This window comes from Arachis hypogaea, chromosome 5 (assembly GCF_003086295.3).
Source record: "Arachis hypogaea cultivar Tifrunner chromosome 5, arahy.Tifrunner.gnm2.J5K5, whole genome shotgun sequence".
Taxonomy (NCBI): Eukaryota; Viridiplantae; Streptophyta; class Magnoliopsida; order Fabales; family Fabaceae; genus Arachis; species Arachis hypogaea.
The window spans coordinates 103,083,499-103,098,945 of record NC_092040.1 but is presented as its reverse complement, the minus strand read 5'-3'; the positions used below and the strand labels follow the sequence as shown (position 1 = coordinate 103,098,945).

At 28.1% G+C, this 15,447-nt stretch overlaps 1 protein-coding gene across 2 annotated transcripts; it reads right to left on the bottom strand.

The window, feature by feature from the left end:
- Positions 1–9,215: 9,215 nt before the first annotated feature.
- LOC112802381 (COP1-interacting protein 7) lies at positions 9,216–14,256 on the bottom strand. Of its 2 annotated transcripts, none has more exons than XM_025845566.3 (9): positions 13,412–14,256; positions 13,121–13,297; positions 12,431–12,558; positions 12,238–12,290; positions 12,106–12,155; positions 11,864–12,016; positions 11,561–11,769; positions 9,798–11,485; positions 9,216–9,627 (listed from the first exon to the last, which is right to left on the bottom strand). In XM_025845566.3, exons 1-9 carry the CDS (start codon positions 13,468–13,470, stop codon positions 9,433–9,435), a joined length of 2,712 nt encoding a protein of 903 aa, XP_025701351.1. In that variant the 5' UTR covers positions 13,471–14,256; the 3' UTR covers positions 9,216–9,432. The 2 variants fall into 2 exon arrangements, with proteins under 2 accessions (XP_025701351.1, XP_025701352.1); XM_025845567.3 differs by having other exon boundaries at positions 11,573–11,769; positions 13,412–13,899.
- Between the last annotated feature and the right edge of the window lie 1,191 nt (positions 14,257–15,447).

The window sequence follows — 15,447 nt, the reverse complement described above, 5'->3', positions numbered from 1 at the left end:
ATTTATATATAATTTACATGTAAAAAATTAAAATTAGGGGGGGCCATTGCCCCCCTTTGCTTGTACCTAGCTCCGCCCCTGCCAACACGTGATAAATTAGGATTAAACCATGATTAACTTAGATGTGGCTTTATTTAGTAGATGAACTTTATATCCAGCCAAACTCAAGTTGACAGATTTTAACAGATAAAAAGTTGGTAACGTAACACTACTGTTATATTAAAGGTCGAGTGATATATTAGAAGAAATGATCGATATAGCGTAAACTATTATTTAGGTTGCAAAAGAGTGTATTAAATTTAAGGTCTCCAAATTGATGTCTATTGTCTAACGAATATTAGATCAGGGGAAAAAAAATATGCATGTACATAATGTCTCCATGTAATAATGTGTTTGTCCTTACATTTAAAAGTTTTTATTTGTATGTGATAAAAATTTATATTATTAATTTTCAATACAATGATAAAAAATATTACATTATATATCGATTGAAATAAAAAAAAAAACAAGTTTGCACAAATAAAAAAACAAACATAATAATAATAATAATAATAATAATAATAATAATTCAATTAGTTAATTATCCAATAAAATCAAGCCTCTAATTTTTTAAATATAAATGAGACTTTTAGTATTTAATAATTTATTTAAAAAGTTTACTGAAATAATATATTATTTATTTAATTTTTATTATTTTATTTAAATCTTACATAAAATAATTGTTTCAGTAAAAAAATTTAACCATAAATATTATAGAGTATCAACTTTGTAAATTGTTGAATAATTACTTAATTGAAAGATAGATATTATCTATACCTATGTATAAAAAAATTTATGGTGGTTTAATTTCAATGTTTGTCTTTCTCACAATTTTGTTTGCCTCACACCATTACTGTGAAAAATCGAAGTTATTCCATTTGAGTTATATATGATATTATTAGGTTCTTTAACTATTGATATATAATTTTTTAATATTATATGAAAAATAAACAATAAAATATTATTAGAGCCTAACAAGCCACTAATATTAATAATAAACATATTATGCACCGGTACCATCGTCAAAGATTAAAATGAGAAAAAATAATTTTAAATAAATATATCTTTTTAGCATGTTAATTAAATTATTAGAAAATTGATTAATATACTTTAAAGTTTAGATATCTAAATATATTTATGTTAATTTTTTATTATTTTCTTATATTATTTTTGCTTCACTATTAAATTTTTTTAGATTTATCGCTAATATAAATTAGACACACTCGTTTATAATAAATTTTTATTATTTAAAAATTTAAAAAATTAAATTACTCACAAAAATTTTCATATATATATATATATATATATATATATATATATTAGATAATTAAGTCTTAATCAATTTTATTATTAAATTTTGAAAAAATATCCGTATAAAATAAAATAATCACCTTTAATAAGGGATCAATCTATATTAAAAAATTTAAAATTAATAAAACTCGTCAAAAACTAAAATGTTGAATCTAAAATTCTTTAAAAGCTAATTTAGTGTGTAACTTAAATTTAACTTTATTAGCAATGTTAGAATAAAAGTGAGTGCACATATTTTTATTATATTTTTGGTGCATCTGACAGCATGCATGTGCAAGTATATCGATTTTCCCTTGGAGGATTAGGGTTCAGTATCTGAATTTGGAGGTATGTTGGTTAATTGTCATATCATGGTTGTTACAACTTTGGAAACCAGTTGCTAATAGCTTGGGCCCTTATAACAATAACCACTCTCATATCAAATACGGGCCCAGGTTTTCAGATTATATATATTTCAATGTCTCATTTAATTTACCCATTTATCATTTAGATCATTTGTTTTAAAATTTTAAGTTGATAAAAATATTTAGTTTATAGACAGTTAACAAATACTGAGATTTAAATTCTAAATATTTTAATTATAAAAATTATGTTAGTTATTATATTATAAAATTATTTATTCTAAAAAATTTAAGCTTATAAAAAGATAAATTTAAATAATTATATATATGAAAGCACACCAACCACCACCTGAAAAGTTTTATATGTTTCTTTCTATAATTTGGTTGTCATCATTCAATGGCAATAATATACATGTATATATATACGCGAGAGAGCGTGTGTGACAGAGATAAAAAAAAAATAGATTTTGCATGAATGATAACATAAGTAATTAAATTTTGACTGTATAAACATAAAGTCTTATTAAAATTAAAAATGAAAAAAAGATGGTGACTGGTTAAATGGTTGGACTAGTTGTATAAACATAAAGTCTTATTCAAAGGCTTGTCTTAGTTTTTGTTTGGGGTTTCTGTTTGACTTGTATGTATGAGTAAATAGGAGTGATATCTGTAAAAATATTTTGATGTTTAAGTAAGTAATGGTCTAAGCAAATTTTAGAGAGTATGAAAACTTAGAAATACTTGACGGATGTCAGTATACTTATAGCGGTGAATCCATAACTACCATTGGAGTGATTCCACCTTTCAAGAAGGATAACCGTCCCTTTATCTTAGGGAAGTTGAGGTTTGACTCCTAAAAGTAGGTTACGAGATTTTAGGGGCAATTATTTATTTAAATGAGTGTTATCTGCATGCTAATCTTCTTTTCCAACTTTCTCGTGGCGGAACCTATGTCGAATCCGACCTCTTACGAAGAGGTCGATTGTGGAGGAATGTCAATCTTATGAGTTGGACCTTTATGTATTATTTGAATTTGGGCCTTATCATTATGCCATGGTATGAACACTAGTTAATTTTAAAAATATGTATTTTTAGTTATGCTAGGTGTATAAAAAATTAATCACCAATCAATTATTACACATAAATACATATTTGACATTTCATAAAATCTTTACATTATACTACTCTAAATAATTAAGTTTGATTATTTTACTATATCAAATTTTATTATTCTTATGATTGATTATTTAATTAAAAAATATATAAATTAATATGTATAAATACATATTAATATATAGTAATTTTTATGTGCACATAATAATTTTTTTTGTTTACAATGTCAAAATTTTTAAATTTTAGCCTAAGAAGGGATAAAAAAAATTAGCTTATGATCCGGGGATACTAGCCAATGATAAATAATAATAATAATAATAATAATAATAATAATAATAATAATAATAATAATAAAGGGTAAAAAACGATTTTTTTTCATTTGAACAAAATTTAAGTAAATTCAAAATCATCCAATCCATTAAAACTAATAAGTCATATGTCAAGGTTCAATGAACACTTAACCAAATACTTATAAATTGCCTATTAAAAAAAGCCTCTCACAATGACAATGAATTCAAACTTATATTCTTGTAAAATTGTTTTAAATCTTTATCATTTATGCCAACTTTCAAAAAAGAAAAAAAATCGATAAATACAATGTGGATTTAACATATACGGCTTAATGACAACTCTCAATATCTTTTGTACTCTACTAGTCTCTAGGGAGGAAAGGTTCCTCACAAACATACACATAAGGTAACAAAATTATATCTTCTAAAAATTTAAATTATTAAGTAAAAATATATTAATAGTTATATATCTAATATATTTTTTATATAAAATTTTTAAAAATATTTAATGTATAAATAGTATTTTTTTATTATATATATATATAGTTAATATTCTATCTTTATTTAGAAGAATTAGATAACAATAACAAAATTCAAATTTTAAAGTATTTTAATTTAAATATAAATTTTAATATTATATTATGAAATAACTTTTTTTTTACGAAAAATAAGAAGATTCAAACCCGCAATCTCTTACATGAGTATAGAAAGACTATGTCATTTGAGTTATATCTCGTTCTTAAAATACTTAAAACAAATATATGTATATATAGCACTTAGATAGTTATATATATCTAACCTATAACTTTCATGTATGGGATACCTGAACCAGTGCCAAGAATCATTATACGCAGAAGAAATACATAAACACAATTTTTTTTCCAAAAAAAAAGAAGGGCAAAGTTACTTTGATGGTTGATGAATTGCCATAATTCTAGGCCCCTACTGATGGATGCATGTGGATTGGTACGAAGAGATGAAAGGGGGCTCCAAGAGAATTAAGTTGGAAGAATAAGACACACACCAGCCTCCTCCATGGCTCCATTTTTAGCCTCATCAACCTCATCACTCATATAATACTCACATCATCAAACACATACATTTAACTGAAATTCATTTCATTCAGATCTTCCATGTGCACTGTAATCATTCCATCAAGATCTATGCATCCCAGCGAATCCAAACTTCATTGTTCTCATTCTCAATTTATATATCATCTACGATCATATGGAATCACTCTAGGTTTTATTTATATATGCAAACTTCATTGTAGCATATTTTTTATTAATATGAAGTTTTATTATTGAGATAATTAAAGTATACATTTAGAATCCCATAAAGATATTTTTTTGCGAAAATTATACAGAAAAATGTTCAATAATATAAAATTTATCTAAATTCAGAAGTCTAATATCGTTTGATATTAACTCTCCTATAAACATATATCCATGTATTTCTTTGCAGTATTTAAGAAAAAAAAGCTTACAATTCAAAAGTTACCAAATAAATTTAATTGAGTATAATATAAATATGAATTCCATAATTTCACCTTTTTCAAACTTTTGCATTTTGATTTTTTTTTTAATTCTGTTTTTTACACCCAATTAGATTTAGTTGTTGAACAATTACAAAGTTGCATAAAATAAGCATAACTCATCTTGCAAAATATCAAAATCGGGCAAATTGCATAAATAAATAAATAAAAGATGAATCAATTTTATTGAATTGTAATTTTTTAAAATGATTATATTTTAATTCTATATTTACTTTATATAAATTGTCATAGGATATAGAGATTTCAAAATTTATACATAGATTACTACAGGATATAAAAGTTTATGTATAAAACGCTATAAGATGTAAAAATTTATTTGAAAATTGGCTATCATCATAAATTGCTATAGGGTGTAGTTTGTTTATATGTTTTCTTTTATTTTGTTCTTTCTATTATCTTATATTATCTCTCTTATTTAATATCTATCTATTATTTTATGATATTTTTATTAAAATAAATATACTAAAAATAGTTTTAATTAGTGTGTAGGAACCATCATTATTATTTTATTGTTTCATTAAATAATAAAAGAGTGCATAATAATATTTGTAATTATTTTATAATTTAAGTATTTTATTTTTTGTAATTAAAACTAGTCTTTTAATATTATAAAAATTTTATTACATCATAATTAATTTTAAAAATAAAAAATATTTTGTATTTACTTATATGTTTTTTATCTAAAAGCAAAAAAACACTTATCACTTTTAAAATTTAAAATTATATTGCTCTAAATTTAAAATCAATTTAAAATTTAAAAAATAGCAAGTGTAATCTTCTATTTTTAAATAAAATATATAAATGTATACAAAATATTTTTTACTTTGTAAAATTAACTATTATTCAATAAAATTTTTATAATATTAAAAAATTATATTGAAATATTTAAATTATAAAAATAATTATAAAATATTATTGTATACTCTTTTATCATTGAATAGAATAATAAAATAATAATGATTCTTAAACATTAATTAAATTCTTATATATTATACTAAAAATTTAACTAATTAAAACTATTTTTAAGAGAAATGCTAGAAAATCATCAAAATTATTATTTTTGGCCATCACTTAATTATCAACTCAATTTTTTTAGTCTAATTCTTTTAGTTTATTAGTACTCTAATAATATACTTTTAATTATCTCATATTTTTAAATATTAACAATTAACTGATTACTAAAAATAATAAATTCTGATAACTCTCTAGTATTTTTTATTTTTTAATATAATTAGTTTAATAAAATATATCATATATATATTAAATCGGAGAAATAGTACAAGATAATGAAAAGAAAAAAAGTAAAAAATATATAAACCCTTATACCATTTATCGATTTATGATGACTTATAGCAGTTTATGATAATAGTCATTTTTTAAGTAAATATTTATATTCTTAAGTGTTTTATGTATAGATTTTAAAATTTTTATATCCTATAATAATTTATATAGAGTAAATATAAAATTAAGATATAATATTTTAAAAAGTTATAATTGGATAAAATTAATTAATTTTTTATTTATTTATGTAATTTGTACTATCAAAATCCATCACATCAATAGCCGTTGAAGTGACAACAAACTATACATGCGGAAATACAGTAAAAGTGATTTGATAGATGCATGCATAGCCATGATCATAGTAATTATTTGAATTTGCACAGATATTGTTAGCTAGATCCTTCATATATACCCTATCCAGTTCTGCTTCTACTTGTATTTGATGTAACTCGTTAAAGTACTTTGATCCTTTCCTTGAAATATTGTAACTCATCTTTGTGTACTTAAGTGAAAAATACAAGAAAGCTATATAAGGAAAAATATTATATGCCACATGATTAAAAAGGCAATGTTACTTATTTCAAATGAAAGTGGGGTATTTATGCAGAATTTATTAAACAAAATAATAAATTAGGATACAATATATTGAATTTTCTTTAGTGGTATAAAAGAAGTGTTGTGTAACTAAGAAAAAGAAAATGAAATATCCATAGAATAAAGTAAAGTATTTGCTTAGAGATAAGCAATACAAAATTGAATTATATAACTGTGATGTAAGATTGCTTGTAATTAATAAAATAAAATAAATTACACTAATTTTTGCTAAATGATCTTTTTATTATTAAAATAAAATAAATTACACTAATTTTTGCATCAAGCAATACATACTTAATGATCATTAAGTATTTAGATTTAATAATTTATTAAAATAAAATATTCTTGAGGATATGAGCAATACATACTTAATGATCTTTTTATTATTAAAATAAAATAAATTACACTAATTTTTGCTAGCATCTAAATTTACTAAATACGTTTAATTAAATTAAAAGTTAACAATAAAAAATATTATTTATTATATTGTTATTTACAATTTTTAAATTTTGTGACGGTAAACATACTTTTAAGACAATTTAATAATATAAAACTTATGACACAAATATTTTTTTTATTAGATATCATACAACCCTTTATTTTTAAACAATATTGCCATATAAAATAATTTACTATATATTTTGTAAATAAAAAATAAATTTAGATTAAATGGTTAATAGCTTAAACTGAGTCGTTATTTTTCGAACAATAATAAAACAGAAATCCAATTTATGATGAGGTCTATTATTATGTCAACATAATTAGTCATAATGAAAATAATTACTCACTTAAATTCTATATAAAAAAGAGAATTTTTTTATATCATTCCTATAAAAAGTATAAATTTTGTCTCCTTCTTTAAACACTTGTCAAACTCTCCAATGAGCCAACACATATCTATAGGTGTAGAAATTTTTTTCTTTCTACACCATAGAACTCACCTTTAAATATAACATATATCTCTCATGTCATTTCCATTTTTAAGTCATATTTTGGGCAGCAAAACTATTTGGTCCAAGTTCTAGATATATGAATTTCAGCAATTCCTCTATTATTTTTCATTATACACAAACATTGAACACTTACAGAACCTAACACAAAAAAGTATTCAACTCTAGAGATATTGACTGAAATAGTTGTAATGCAGAATTTACAATTATATTACCTGACACTCTTTTTGGCTGCTCCCACCAACACCACACATTTGTGCAGGTTGATCAAATTCAATTATATATTTTTCACATGTTCCAGGCCACTTTACTATTCAGAGTTGTAAAGATAGATGTAGATTAAAAAATTGTGATGGTCATAAATGATTGGCAGAGATATCCAGTGTGCTCCTTAAAGGGGAGTGCATGAAGAACCTTCAACTTATCCAAAATCAATTACCCTTTGTGTATATGCTTATGTATTTCTTACTGTGGGATGTCATTGTTGATAGCTGGAAGTAGAAGTCTCCTTTATCATCAGAATGAATGAAAATTAAATATCATGTTGACTGTTGAGGAATTTTGGTTTGTTGGACCTTTGATATGGATACAAAATACGTAGTGCAAAAATGGTTATAATAGTTGTGGCCTTGTGGGCATTTGTTCAGAAATTATTATAACAAAATACGGAGTACAAAAATATTATGACTACTTGGCCGCAAGGATGGCAAAAATTTTTAGGAGATTACAGGACCTGCAAATTTCTTTTAAGTTTACTTCCTTATATATATAAGTTATGTATGTAATTCTAATTTATTTTATTTTAATTTATATATAAAAAATTTGATTTGTATATTATTATATTAAATTTGTATTTAGATTATGTTTAATTTGATATATCTAGTTAAATTATATAAAATTATTATAATTATATTAATTTTTTTAAAAAATTTAAAACTTAATATATTCAATTATTTATAGATATCTACGGGTATTTTGTCCTCTCCGCGTGGAGAAATAAAAGTAACTGGTGGAAATAGGGCATTTTAGTAAATATAAATACAAGCTGTATTGATTCGTGTATAAATTCTCATAAATATAAATATGAAGTATGTGTTTTTGTGCACAAATTCCTGTAAATATGGGTGCAAAATATTTACGGATTAAGTGGTAGCCTAAAATCCCAATATCTACTGTATGTAACATTGCTGCGTAAGGGGTTTTTGAAAAATGTAAGGTTTGGGGAAGGTTTTCAATTTTGAGAACTGAAAGGGTGCTCCCTTTTCTGTGAGAAACCTTGGTCTTTCAATGGCCGGAAACAAAGGCTGAAGAAACAACGCTGCTTTAATCATTGAGTAACATTCGCTGTTTTGTTTTCTTGAAAAAAATGATGTTCAAACAATGATTGTAATGTGGATTATTCGAATGAAATTATTGGGCAGGGGAATTAACGAATGGAGTTAAAAAATATCGTAGGCATAACATAAGTGAGGTTTAAGGCAGAAGCTAGCTACTTCTGATATGCAGTTACAATTGTTTAAGAAGATGAGAGCAAAATCATTGTTTAACAAGATTGATTTGATGGCCATTGATTTGTGCAAATGAAATAAAGTATCATGAATCATGATCACCCACTTATTCATCGTCCAAGGTTAAATAAATAATGATGTAACATCATTCTCACAACTTAACTATACCAAAAGTATTTTACTCTAGCATTTTACTGAATTAAAATGGACCCAATAATCGGATATAAATATAATTTTCACAGAACTGTTCAACTTTTATTTATCCCACAAAACCTTATAGACATACAACCACCAATCAAAAGAAATCAAATCACCCAAATAACTTACAGTTTATTATAGTAACCATAACTATGCATTCTCACTTTAATCAACTGTTATTTAAATACAATTTGTAACCAATGAAAAGAATAATGTACTTGTCCAAATTGAATTCAATGAAGCTGATCTTGGTTAAGTTCCCCTGACCTTGGTGGTAGAAATAGTCCTGTTTATGGATTGAGTCTTGCTATTAACTCTTGCTGCTTTCCCTTCACCTTGGTCTTTCCTCGGCGCTGCTCTCGCTAGACCAGACGATGCTGTTCTTTCTGCGATTCTCCGTTGTCGCTCGAGCGCCAATTCTTCCATTCTCTTCCTAATTTCATCTTCCTATTTAACATACACCATTGAGAATTAGATTTAGGACAATTCAATTGTTATCCAAAACAATAATATGCAAAGAAACCAAGATATAACATAATAGACATATAATCATTCGTGTACTTTTCCTATCAGCTTAAGCTTTTGGGACAAGTGACTTTATCAGAGGTTTTGTATACCTGTTCCCGTTTGCTCTTTTGAACTATTGGTCTACTCGTGAGAGGTGTCCTTTTGTTCCTAGGCGTGATTTCAGGCCTGCTCTTCACGGACGATCCGCGAATACTCTTGGAATTAGGCTTGTCCTTCTCCAAACTCCTGGTTCCTGAAACTTTGCTTTTGGTTTTGTCATTCTCAGGAGTAACAGGAACATCCTTGTTGACATCAATAGAAGACCTTCTACAAGTTTCCGTGAAAGAGAAGTCAATTTCGTAGTCCATTGTCCTCGAAGCCTCAACAGAATCCAATCCAGAATCCCGTTGTAACACTACATAGAGGTCACTGGGCTCCTCCTCACGCTTCTGACTCGAAGCAGCCGTGTCGGCTTCCATCATATTCGCAGAAACTAGATCTTCAACAACTATGTCTGTCCTCCATTGTGAATCAGAAGGACTATTATCAACCAACTGACCTTGTATCATAAAAGAATCATCAATGAAACTTTCTTGACTTCTTTTTTCAGCATGGGAGCTATCATTGACTGATGACAAAACACAATCACCATCAACTGTGGGAACAGGACTCCTGTTCTTATCCAAATTATCAACAATAAAACAATCATCTGCTGCTATGCTCTTTGTTACCAATGATGAATCGGCTACAAAAGTAGATAATGGATTGCCGAGTTCATTTCTGGTTTCTTTTAGCCTATTAGACATCAGTATCTCTTCTCCTATGCTGTCCCTCCTCTTGGTAACCGAACCACGGCTGTCTACATATTCATCCAGCTTGGATCCACCTTCATTTGCTCCATTTCTGTTGGCCACAATGAAGGAGTCACTCGGGACTTTAGGATTCTTGGGAACCTCTTTGAAGTCCATGTGTGGAGATGAACTAGAATATGGCATTGGTTCTATGGAGTTTCGCACCATAAGATGTTCATTGTGGACATCAATTGTTGGCTGCACCTTTTCTCCAATATCTTCATCTATCTTCAATAGGTTCTGGAAAGCATCCCAGTTGTCGTTTTTGTTTCCTTCTTCAGATGCATTGCCTGAGTTTTCAGTGAGATCATGATCAGTTGAATCACTCGATTTAGTTAAACTGCGCCGAGTATGTGCTTTCTTTCCATTAGCATGTTTTTCAACTTTATGAACCTTTTGCAAGGACTCAAGAGCAGCACCAACTTTCTGTTTGATGGCTTCTTCGCTGACACTGTCATCACCATCATCTAAAGATGATTCATCAGAGCTTTCACCATCATTTCCATTTCTCCTTTTTGGAGTAATGTAGTTGATGTTACGAATCACAACAGTTCCTGAAGACTTTCTTCTGTTCTTTTTCCTTTTCAGAGCATCCTTCACCGAATGATTCGACTCCTGCTCTTCATCTGAATTAGACTCACTCCTTGAATCAGACTCGCTCGACTCGGTCTTCTCATCTTCATCTTCTTCATGCCCCTTCTTATTTGTTGATTTTTTCTTCTTGGTTTCTGATGGTTTCTGATTCAGTGCCATGTCAGAAGACCATTGCATATTTCTTAAAAGGTGAGGAGGAACAGGTTGCATATTAGTCATAGGATATCCTTGGTATGGCGGCATTTGCTGAAGATTGTACATATATGGAGGAGGTACATTGTAAGGCCATGGCATCGGCATATGAACATTCGCCATGTGTGGTGGTTTCGAATCAGTTGAAGCCAAGTTCACATCTGCAGATTGTAGAAACTCAGTTTAAACTTCAATATAATATGGTAAAAGAAAATTGAAAAACAATAAAATGATACCTTCTTTTTTACCAGAATTTGGTGTTTCCAGTTCACCAGCATCCTTAGTGCTATTATTCTCAATAGTATCGTTTGCTAGCACAATTCCGGATGTCTCGGAAAATAAGATCGCCGGAGGTAAGCATGATTGCATTGCAGCAACTTCTTTTATCCAAAGATCATCAGCATGCTTTTTGCTCCATAAATCCTTGAAGTTAATGCAGGCTTCCCTATAAGCATGTAAGAATCAGCTTTCTCTTAGTGCATGATAATACACAGAACCTTCTTAATATGCATTATATGCTAATCAATTCCAGTTCATACCTCAAACGCAATGCTCCAAATGCATTTGCAAAATGCATGAGATCATCAATACTGTTGATCTCAAATCCGGCAACTAGACCACGTGTATAGGCCATAGCTTGCTCTTTCCGGAGTAGTGCTATTCGAGACTCCAATAATCGTTGCAGGGAGACCCTAAACAATATGGAAATTGAACTTAGGAACAAATTTTAAACTAGCAAAACAAAGAAGATTACACTTCAATTGAAGAGGTAGAAACTTACTTTGAGCTTTCCTCTTCTTTATTGTCAACATCTTCAATTACTCCATTTAACTGAAACAAATAACAAACATAAATCAATAGAATTCTTAGAGACTATTAAGTAATTTTGACATAGATGTTGGGAGATAAATACCTTTGCAGAATCACTCAACCTCCTTGTAATTCCATTGGCTTGTGGCGTGGTTCCTATACAAAGGAATTTTAGTAAGACAACTACTTAATAAGTGCGGTTTCTTGGAATTCAATTATATTCTAAGAACAATTACTAATCAATTATCAAAGAAATATCTGCAAAACATGCTTGAAATTGCAGCTCCTAGCCATACCTTCGTCGGAAGATGCAGTGGACATCGACAAAGCATTTGCTTGAAATGAACTTTCAATCTGCAGGATTTCTTTTTCAAGGCTGACGAACCTCTCCAAAATCGCAGGTGTGCTAACGAATCGCACAAATCTAAAAATAATTGCACAGCATGTCTTAATAGGATGAAGAAATTGGATTGATGTGAATTGGATGAAGGATATATAGGTCATGAACAGAGCAAAAAATGCACAACATGTCTTAATCTCCGGAATAGACTACTTTCAAAATTATACTGTCGAAATAGTTTGTATCGAAGTATCCAACAAAAAATGAATCCCTATTCTCCAAATCTATAAAACCAAGTAAACTAATTCCATGACTAATGTGATAGTCATCATTCAACTAGTTGGATTTCATTCATCAATCCCTGCTTAATTAACTAACAATTAAGAACATTTAGAAATTCCTAAGTCAATATGCATTTGAAAAACCACTCCCAATCATATCTAAAGCACTTAAGCACTTTCAATGCAAAGGTAATTGATTCATTGATTCATTGATTCCGGGGTTCTTCAAACTTAATTGGAAATAGGATAAGTACTCTATTGAAACCAAAGAACAAATGAAGAATCATTTACAAACACCGTGATTATCCACAAAAGAATAAAAGTGAAAAGAGGGAAAACCAGATAAGGAGGGAAGGAATAATCACCTTTCAAAGGTGGCCTTGGAGAACCAGAATGCAGAATTGTTTGGAGGGAGAAGCTTAATTGAGTATCCACCTTTAGAGATCTCATCTTTCACAAACTTGAGGTGAGAAACAAAAGGCTCAAACAACCCTGAAGCTATTTTCTCACGAACACCACCACAAAACACTACCAGCTCACATCTGCAGAAGAAAAAGGATAAAACCCAAAATTCCAAAACCCATCCACTAATCTTGGAAACCAAAAAAGATTAATTCTTGAGATCATAGAAATTCTGGGGTGCCTCAAAACATTACCTGGTCCTGGTTGGTGTGAGTTGAAACAAAGCATAATCCAGAACAGCCTTGGAATCCATGCTAAGAAGAAGCAGAGAAAACTGTCAGAGCATAACAAACTAAACACTGAACAACGTTAATCAGATTTGTATGTGCTGGTGAAAAATGAAAATGCTAGAAAGTTGATAGTAGCATAGTATCTACTACTACAACTAGTTGTGAAACATGACTTATGAGTTATGACAGTGTCATGTGATAGAAAGAATAGAAGAAAGAAAAAATAAGAGAGACAGCAGAGAGATTCAGCATGGCACATGGAGTGTGAAATGGGGTAATGTTATTGGATTTCAACGCCAAAAGTCACATGCAACGGTGACACCTTCTTTCTACTAATGTCTACCGTATCTTTTTACTAACCCACACTCAAATGTTCTGTGCCTAAGCTTTTGTATTAATGACGCCAGCAGCCTCAAAAATCAAAAAGTCATCAAGAGAATGGTGATTATCAAGGTTTTAAAATCTCAAACGATGATCGAATTTATAAAGTTCAAAGTTTAAAAATTCAAACATTCAATTGAAGTTCAATTAATGTTAAATTAAATATAATAAAATAATATATTTACGTATAAGATATATAATTTAAAAAACTTTTTTTATAATTTATTATTTTTAACTGATTACTGTAAAATAATTTTTGTTTTAAATTAGAATTGTCTGATGGTAAGTTTTTTATTAACCAGATTGATCTGATTATTATTTTAGAGCTATGGTGATTATTCATTATAGTATGCTTGTGCAAGTTTCCTCTCATGACTTTAGTGTTTGCAATGCCTTTAATATTAATGATTTAATATATTTGAAACAATAAATAGAAATAAATATTGATCGTATATATGTGTGCTTTTTAGATCATTTAAGTGCTTATCCTTAAAAGACAAGACGGTGGAAGCATTGGCAAATGTTTGGTTTGGCACCTCACACCAGTTGTCTTGCAGTGGTGATTGATAGGATATGTCAGGTTGGAAAGGAATATGCTTATAATTTTAAATGCACTTTTCCCTTTGTTTGATTGATTAATGCCCAATATTAACAATTTATTTATGAATACAGCACAGATTTTTTACTTGCTTTGCTTGAGACAGGAATCAGACACTTCACTTCACAATTCATTATTAAGACTTCACAATTCACATTGGATTTATTTCTCATTTTACCTCCCCCCTCCCTTCTTTTTTTTTTCCCCCTCCTTTTTATTCCTATTATACGAGGAATGTCCACATATCCAAATTCAGATATATTTTTTTGGCCTAAGGGAAAACATAAATCTGAATGCATAGATTATTAATGTGAATAACTGAATGGATTTTTATTTTATTTATCAAAACATACGGTTTATAGTATTTTTATAAAAATTATGGTATCTCTTATTTCATAAATAAAATAAAAATGCATGTATCTCGTTTACACTATAAATGAGATAAGACATGAAATAACGTAATCGTATCATGTTTGTATACGTGATGTATAACGGTTTTATCTCTTTACAGTGTAAACAAGATACATATACTCTTATTTTGTTTATACTATAAACGAGATAAGAGTAGATGAATTCTATATATATGTGTTTCATTCACAACGTCATTTGAGTCCTTATTATATCCATTTCTTTAACTTTTTTTCAATTTTATCTTTTTTTAATCATATTATCGAATTACTAGGAGATCATAATGCACACCAATACACATGATACAGACATCAATCGATTGAAAGCGACACGATGATTACCACCTGCATTAGCATAATGATCACCACCTGCATTACCATGATAATCAGCACCGATGATATTGATATGTTTTATTAGACTTTAAGTAGCTTGGCACAATATTTAAGTTCGTTAGCATCGTTGTTGTAAATTGTGTTTTTACTGTTATTTATATTGTTAGCCACCTTTTATGTAATTTTAGTCATTGTTGTATGTAGATGAGTTACCGTGCTAAATTCAAAATTTTAAAATTCAATAATGTAAAAAAAGTGCATTAAAGTTCAATTTAATCAAA

Excerpts from the sequence above, each read along its gene's own strand:
- LOC112802381 (XM_025845566.3), bottom strand. The coding sequence starts at position 13,470 with ATGGATTCCAAGGCTGTTCTGGATTATGCTTTGTTTCAACTCACACCA. Across the intron at positions 13,298-13,411 it reads CTCACACCAACCAGGACCAG|ATGTGAGCTGGTAGTGTTTT; the intron begins GTAATGTTTTGA and ends TTTCTTCTGCAG. Across the intron at positions 12,017-12,105 it reads AAAGAAGAGGAAAGCTCAAA|GGTCTCCCTGCAACGATTAT; the intron begins GTAAGTTTCTAC and ends CATATTGTTTAG.